Here is a 9,256-nt window from a genome sequence, read left to right as displayed (position 1 = left end):
GTTTTTCGATCTAATTTTTTAAATCCTAATAATTATTATATAATAAATATTTCAAATTTAAAATCGATTAAAATGGAGATTCACTTAGTGCAAAATTATACGTAATCATAAAATGCTCCTCTAATAGAGTGATTTTAATAGAAAAAACTTTTCTTTCCAACTAATTAGTATAATTTTGAAAATAGTTACGTAGAAAATGGGACATCCAATATGTGTATGTGCGCTGATTCATTGTTGTAGCAATCGTCTATTTGTCGATAAATTATCAAAAGGTTTATCCTGAAATACCTAACACGAGCGATCGTAGAATTATATTGGATCGGATGAAAGAAAAATGTACGTTGTAGAGAAACGGTGAGAAAGATAAACGCCGTTACCGATAGAAAGGCATCGTGCTGTGGTACCCTGATGCGGGAGAAATCCGCGGTATCCGAAAACTTTTCAGGAAATACCTTTCGTGAGTGCGATAAAACTTCGCAACCGTGAGGAAGTAAGTAAGCAATGTCTCTTTCGAAGATCTACCAAACACCTTCAAAGATAGTGAAAGTGTTAAAGACGCTATAAATTTAAAAGAGTGATAAGTAGGACGATGTAAATGAAAACTTGTCTAGAAAATTATATCGCGAGTTTTATGTAATAACGTCTCACGTTTCATTAATTATAATCAGAGTTGGGAATTTTATAAAAATTATGCGTTATTGTTACGATTACTAATCTTTTCTAAAAAATAACTATTACTCATTAGTAACTTTAAAAGATAAACTTTACTGTTACAGTTACTTTTAGAAAGTGAACATTCATTACTTTTTTAATGTAATGTTAAGATAAGATATTGTATTATTCAAAAATGAATTATTTATAATTAAAAAAAACATTATTTAATAATTAATATTAATTGTAAAAATTGATATTAAAATAAAATTAACTTTAAATTCTAAATTAATCTTATAGCAAACTTTCATTAAACTCGTATCTAATAAATCTTCGATAATTTCCTTATATTAATACTTTTATTTTTTAATATATACTTTAGAAAATTAGATTTAATTAGGAAATTAGTTCTAATTTCTAACACAGAGAGAGAGAGAGAGAGAGAGAGAGAGAGAGAGAGAGAGAGAGGGAGAGTCTATTAAAAATTTTTATGAAATCGTTTTTAAACATTAATGTAGTAATTAAGAGTGTAATCATTACTAAATATTTATAGTTTGCACTATTTATATACTATAGATTTTCAATATTGGCGGTAACTATCAGAAATAAGCAGCCTAAAATATAAAGTATAAAATAAAATATAAAACATTTTCCGATATTTAAATTTCTCTCATAAGATATTTCTAACCAATTAAATTTAATAATAACGGATATTTAAATTTCTCTCATAAGATATTTCTAACCAATTAAAAATAATGCGATCTATTGAATAGTTATAAAAATAAGAAGAAATTAAAATAACGATAAAGTAACGGCCTTATCGTTACTGTAAAAATATAATGATGTTATCGTTATTGTTACGAGGAAAGAAACAATCATTACCGGCGTAACAAACGGTAATGGTGTTATAAGTAACGCATTACTTTCCAACCCTGTATATAATATGTCGTGCATTCTTTAAAACTAATTTGTTAACTAGAAATAGAAATAGATTTATGTTTCAGCGCACACGGTAATATTTTAGAATAAATTCTTGTTGGACTATAGCAAATATATTATTAGGAATTAATTATACTTTGTACTTCCTCAATTATTAACTTTAATTCAACGTGTAAGTTTCAAATTATATCTTTTTTTGCTAGTTAAATGTTGAGAAATGTAGAGACATTCTTATAACGTTTGTCACAATTTTATTCGCATTACGTGTTCTTACTAACGATGACAATGATGAAGAGAAGTCTTACAAACGAAGTATGTATATTATGTATCTACTTTGCGATCTTTACGAGAAAATTCAGACGAATCGAAGTAGGATCGAAAAGTCGAACGACTGAACATAAGGGAAAAGGTCGAGTAATACGCTTCCTTCGTATGTCCGAGGGAATTTTATTACTAGCAGTAACACGTCCAGAGATTTTTCCAGCAATGGAGAAGTACAAACGCGAGTTCCACAAGGAACGGAAACGCGAGGAAGGAAGGCGCGCCAACCGCGCGATCACGTGGAGGAAGTCACGAAGTATAAACGACATGGTTCCTGCGCGGCAACGTTGACGTTTATCTCGTAGTAAAGGCGCTGTCGGACATAGAGTTCTTACGCCGACAAATCAATTTACGTCCCTCGAGAAAAGTTTCGCGAAAACAAGAGGGAAAATGACGGCGGGCGGCAGAAACCGTGAGAATCGTATTACCGCCGACAATATTTCCCACCGGCGGCAATTCGTTCCTCAAACGTTTTGCTTCTGTTCTAAAATGATAAACTAAAAGGTCAAGGTACGAATTTATATCGAGAATATCTTTCGAAAAACTTTAGTTCAGATCAGTTATATCCACTCTTAATTTCTAATTCTGATCAATTCTATCTTCTGATTTCTCTGAAGAAGAAGTTGTAAGAAGAATTGTGATGCAAAAGAGTTTAATATAATGAATTTTAATTCTTATATTTCCTCATATATTAAGAAAAATTATAATTGCAAAGGATAATCGTTAATTCGGTTCATATTAATTAATCGAGATGATTGATTAACGACTTGCAAAATATTTCAATAATAGCAGATTTTTACAAGTAAAACCAGCATTCGAGTTTGGTTAAAAGAAATTCCAAACTAGCGATTTACTGGACCGAGTCGAAAAAGCAGTCGACAGCGAAGAGAGAAATGCACGATAACTTCCTCAAAGCATCTGAGATTGTTTGTTGGCATCACTACGGAAGTTCTCTGCAAGAACTTGAACGAAGAGGAGTCAAATGGATAGATGGAGAAATAGATACATAAATAGATGAAGAGAGAGGAAGAGAAAAAGAGGGAGAGAGAGAGAGAGAGAGAGAGAGAGAGAGAGAGAGAGAGAGAGAGAGAGAGAGAGAGAGAGAGAGAAGGATTAAGAAAGATAGAAAGTTTACCTAGAATGTAGATACTTCTAGTACATCGCGAAAGATCCAGCTGTTGATTCGTTTTCGATGAAATTTCAGACTCGAGTTGGCAGGTAATTTCAAAGCCGCGTGTTACTTCTCCCCCTTCTCTCCCCTCTCTCTCTTTCTCTCGTCCTATTCTCTTTCTTTCTTGCGTTATATCCATGTGCCTTCCATTCTCAACTATGTTCTTGCGTAGCTCAACTTTTTCATCATTTTTCCCAAGCACCTCGGAATCTCTCGGTTTTACGGCGAATTAGCGAGCGCCATTCAAGTCAGATGCATCCGTGCCCGATGAAGGTAAACGCGATTACGCGAACGGGTGAGGTGAAAACAATTTTTACATTAGTTGCCCTTTCACGCGTCTGAAAATCTAGAAAAATTCCAGAACTGCCCCAAGCTGCGAGATTCGTTATTACTACTTTATTATCCGTATTATTCGTTAAGGGAATATTAGGATAGAATATGCATGAAATGATGATTGCAGAATGAGAAAAAGTATATTAACTTCTCGATTGAATCATTTTTTACGAATTGGCAATAATTACAACGAAAAAGAAAATACAGCATCTACTGTATCAAAGAAAATACAGACGAGGTTTATAATGACATAATGTTATAACAATTTATCAGAAATTAATTGTTGTATGAAGCTTCTTATGCAATCATAATAATTTTAACTTAACAACAACAAAAGAAAACGGTCAAAACGATCACAATTCATATCTGATGAACAGTTTATCGTATATCATCTTGTTTTTCTTCCATAAATTCCTCTCTATATAAACTTCGAAGAAAAACAGGATATTTTTCGTCTATAAATCATAATCAAAATATAAACTACAATGTCCACTCAATATATAATACTCACTCAATATACGATATACTATTTTATATATATATATTACTATTTTAGAAGCAATCTTTTTGTCTTTATTTTGAAATTCATCGAATTTATATTTGATATAAATGCTATTTTATTTTTTGCATTTAAAAAATTTGCCTAGAATATACACGTATATGCTATTATATAGTGATTTGCTTCATTTCTTGATGCAGAATAATTCGATTTCCAATCAAAGAAACGCATGTTAAACTGCGGAAATTAATTCTAATCAAAGAGCGAATATTAATTCGTAATATAACTGGGGATAAATTGATAATTTTCCAACTTTGAAAAATATATTTCGTAATTCAATAATAAACTAAAAGAAATTTATTAAAGATATGAAAAAAATTATAAGGAGATTTATAAAAATTATGTGGATGGGGACCACGGAAAGAGGTAATAAAAGATAACGGTAGGATACTTTAGAGCTTCTTTTATTCGCTCTGTGCTTAACGATGTCATATCCTGTTAAATTTGCGTGGTTCCTCACACTTTAATACACATCAGAAATCAGGCACGACGGCGACGGCGGATAGACACGATCGCTTTTGTCCACGAAGAGTTTTCTCCGTTGATATCAGGGAACTATTGGACCGAGCCAGATTAATAGTCCGCTATCCAATACAGAAGGTTCGAAAGATCGGCGGCTGGACGGGAAAAGGGGATGAACCGATTCGACTCACGTAATGCTCGTTACACGTCGGACGATATTAACGAGCGCCAAGGAGGGCGGAACTTTCGTGCCATCGAAAACGTGAATCGGAAGCGGACGCACCATCTCGAGAATCAAGACGATCCTTCGCAACGTCGCGGGGACGTTAGACCTTACATAATTTACAAATACGATGTGATGCTTTACGATCTTATCGGCTGATTTTTCGATGAAAATCTGCGCTATACGCCGCAGAAAATTCACATCTTGGCACTGTACGAAATATATTGGAACTGCGCGTATCTTTTCGTTCCTGCGTATTTTTTTTGTTTTTAATATTATCTTTAATTAATCTTCAAATTAAAACTTTACCAAAGTTGAAATTGATCGTGAAATAATGTCTTTATTTGTTTATACTGTTCTTCGATTTATACTATTCTTATTATGAATAGAGAATTGTTTTTGCATCCTTTAGGGACGGCATGGTCGTGTCATTAAAAAATTTTTTTTATTAATTTTGCTAAAAAATATATTTTGAAAAATCTATCCATATATAATCTTTCTTAACAGATAGAAGTATATTTCAATGTTCAATGTTACATTTCCATCGTCGGTATTTTTAAACTCTTAATTAATCTGTATTGATCCTGAATATATTTTAAATTTATCTTGATTAATTTTAAAAAAAAAGTTGCAAATATTCAATACTTATCCGTAGAGATTTAAAGAATTCTTAGATGAAAACTAGCTTGCTAGATCAACCGTTTTAATTTTACGTATTGACAATTAAATCTTAAATTATATTTCCATGCCGTGAGATACAGCACGTTTATAATAGTCAACGGACTTCTGTTATATCTTGTTACATTTCGTAATTCTTCGTTATACTTTTTTTTGTCATTAGTAGTTTCCCTGCTGCTGTGGAATTTAAAAGAAAAGTACACGCGTATTTCCAGAACAGTTCTCGTCGGTTCTCGTTTTTCTTTGCTTTGCGCATTTCCGCATTCCCATTACGATGGTCCTTTTTATCATGGCGCATAATACCACGATCGCGTATAACACCACTCTTCATAACTAAGCCCATCTACAACACGATGGGTAGTCGAGCTTTATTTTTATTATAGCTTTGAGTGTGACGTTTTATTATTGCGCGACTTTGTTCATACATATACATGCGGTATCGCTGAGCACGCGTTGCGAGCGCAACCTTTCGCGACCCAGAATAAATTGAAATATTTTACACAAATCTCTCACATATATGTGGTTACATGTGGTTCTAGTCCGATCTGACGCTTCTCCTTTCGCGATGTCCACGTTTTCTCACCCCGTATCGTAAGCGGTTTCACTTTAGTCCTTTCTCGGGGAGCGAGATACGATTCCTTCATGGTCGAACGAGCAATTCCCTGTAAACTCAGTTACCTCCGACAATTCAATACGCTACGTTAACGTACGTGGCGTATTACGGTTGAGCTTCTCCTATCGGTGTAAATGTCGTCAAACGATTTTTCAATTACCAGATACCGTCTGATAATCGTACGATGCTCATTGAAAAGTCTTTCTGACTTTTCAGTCAGAGAGAGATTTAATACTAGTCAAATGAGAACAATGTACGTTCATGATTATAGATTAAAAATATAGGTAAATCAAAAAATAGCTTTAAAAATTTGGAGTACTATTAATATTGAAATATTATTTATAATATTTATTGTTGTTGAAACCATAGATATGTGAAAAGTATTAATGATAAAATCTCTCTTTTTGCAGTTTATTTAAAAATTAATAACAAATTTTTTTAACATAAAAGATGGCTCAGACTTCATTCAACAATACTTCTCGCGTCATTCGAATCAAAGGGAAGAAAATTCTAGTTTTCATAATTTGGAAAATTTTGTAATACTTAAAATATTAAAAAGGGTACACTCGACGTACTCAACCACAAAGCGTACTATGTCAAAGCGAGTATGTAGTCGTAAAGGTAATTGCGTTTTACAGCTTGTCCTGTTGCGCGCAACACAAAAGGATCTCGACTATAGATATTAAAATGTAAGACAAGAAAACGGAGAGAGAGAGAGAGAGAGAGAGAGAGAGAGAGAGAGAGAAAGAGAGAGAGGAAATTTATGTAGTTATCCATCTTATTTTTTATCTTGCTTCATATAAAGTGTTGACACTAAACATGGGCGAACTTGATGGAAAGAAAAATTGCAATATTATAAGATCAAGAAAATTACACTAAAACTGGATCTTTCATGCTTAAAAAGAATTGCTTATAAATGCAAATATATAAATGATATTTTTCAAAAAATTCTGTACATTTTTTTTAATGCTTTTTCTATATTAAAGTGAAGATTAAGCGAATATCAAAGATTTTGATTCATACATATTTACGAAATATTCCACTTCTAAAATTTCTTTGTTATCTTTCAGATTCATGAATTATGTGAGAAATCTTTTTCCATATATTATATACAAGCAAAGCGGTTTTTATATGTAAGATGTGTGTGTGTGTGTGTGTGTGTGTGTGTGTGTGTGTGTGTGTGTCTGTATGTGTGTGTGGATATCGATTATATAAATTGCTGCATACAAAATCGCATTATGTGATAATGTCTTAAACATTACTGTTTTATATTGTCGGTAAAGATTGAAGGGATTGAAGCTGAACGATGGATATAGCTCCTGTCAAACATAGTTAGTCAAAAAAGAAATCGATAGATATGAATTTTGCAGCAACTCGATTTTCCCGTTTCATGGACATGTAATCACATCAGCCGATCACCGATATCGTGTCCATTAAAACCCGTCCTTTTTCAATGAACGTATCGCGACCTATATCCATCGCGTCACGACAGCACGGGATGCATCGCCTTCATGCAATCTCTTTTCGCAGAGATCTCTGAATTCAGCCTCATCTACTCCGTAATATAAAGAGTAGATTGGCGCCGCTAAATCTTTGTGGAAAGCCGTAAAACTTGAACGCTCCCGCGTACGTTGTTGAGCACAATGGCGGTCTATGATATACGATGCACATTCCCTTGCACACGTATATACGAAACCACACTGAGTCCTGATAGTAGGTATACCTAGGTCCATTTTTTGTCAAGTCTATATAAAACAGGACAAAGGATTGATAAACATATGATGGAACTTTTGGTAGTTTTTGTTTAAATTATCTCCTACATGATTGTGCATGACTTCGATTGTAATAGAAAGAGAAAGAGAGAGAGAGAGAGAGAGAGAGAGAGAGAGAGAGAGAGAGAAAGGGAATTAATAATTCTTTTTAATATTATCTCAAAAAGAAAATATAAAATCTCAATTTATATAAAAAAATTATTATTATATTGTATTATATCAAATATATTATATATTTTTATAAAAATATTTTATAAATTCTCTTTCTTTCTTTGAAAAATATATATGTAGAAATAATAAAAGCATCTCCTATTTCTGACAATTTTAGAATTAATACAAAAAATTTTTCAACAATATAATAATTTTATATGTCATTGTACGTCGTCAAAGTTTACGAAGACGTAGACTCCGATTCTTAATCTCAGATTCTTTGTGGATTGTACGGCAAACAATATTTTTCTTTGACGAACAAATGTTTTTATTGCTGGCGACAAAGCAGCTAGTAAAGCTTGCGCGTTAAACTCCTTCTTGGGAAGACCATTTTCGTTTATCGAGCGACGAGACAAATATTTTTGAAACGAAGTTTGCTCATCGTTCGCGGTTTCGTTTGCGAGAGAACCGATAGTTTTCCCGCCGCTCCGATTTCTATAACTTGCGTTAGAGCAAATTTTTCGTTTCCTTCTTTCACTACGTATGCTCGAGCGAATCGAAGATTTTTCCATGAAATTGGTATCGTAGATCAGGTCGAAAGCTCCACTTTGTTTGACCCGGAGGCTCTCCAACCTGTTACCCGGCATCCCGGATATATCGACGTTTAAGACATATCTGCAGAAGGTCGCCTTCGAAAAATTTATCGGGTACTCGCGATAGATTTCGAGATTTGTCTCAAAATTCATCGTCCATGACGTATAGCCGCGATGTGGCGGTCTTCAATTCGATTTATTTGCCTGCGTCTGCCAGCGAATTCGAGTTTTATTGAATGATTTATCGAAACAGACGTGAACGTAAATCTAGGTTTAAACTAATCCATTGCTGTTAAAATATTTCACATTTTGGGGATTACATATATTCTTTATCTACAACTATGCGTTTGCTTTCATGCACAATTGTCACATTTGCCGATATCTTTCAATTCCGTTTTTACATATATAAAAATTAATATACAAAGACATACAATTTAACAGTTATTTTATAAGTGAAGTGCTCTTTAAAAAAAAATATGTATGGTATTCGATAAAATATTCAATAGAAATTGAGAAACAATAACGCTGAATTACAATGGGAGGACATGAGAGGGCATCTTACTCACGTCAACTTTAACACCATTGACGTCATAGACGTGGGGATTTTTATCTCGGAGTACGTATTTGTAGAATACCTCGTGGTCCTTGTACCATGTAATACCATAGAGATGGTCTCTCTCCCGATCATATCTGAAACAGGAGATCGAGCGAGACATATTATTAAATGTATTTCGCAACTGTTTGCTGAATTAATAAAGACACCTGAGACACCGGTCCTATGCGGACAATTC

The 9,256-nt window shown here is 33.4% G+C and overlaps 1 protein-coding gene across 1 annotated transcript in view; it reads right to left on the bottom strand.

Moving 5' to 3' along the window:
* Positions 1-9,256, bottom strand: part of LOC108692592 (cell adhesion molecule 2-like) — a 40,005-nt gene that overhangs the window by 27,258 nt on the left and 3,491 nt on the right. The window contains 1 exon segment of the mRNA XM_018200914.1: positions 9,032-9,156. Coding sequence (XP_018056403.1) covers positions 9,032-9,156 — 125 coding nt within the window.

Source organism: Atta colombica, unplaced genomic scaffold (assembly GCF_001594045.1).
Source record: "Atta colombica isolate Treedump-2 unplaced genomic scaffold, Acol1.0 scaffold107, whole genome shotgun sequence".
Lineage (NCBI taxonomy): Eukaryota > Metazoa > Arthropoda > Insecta > Hymenoptera > Formicidae > Atta > Atta colombica.
Note: the sequence above shows the minus strand (reverse complement) of the source record. Positions and strands in the feature narration are given on the sequence as shown.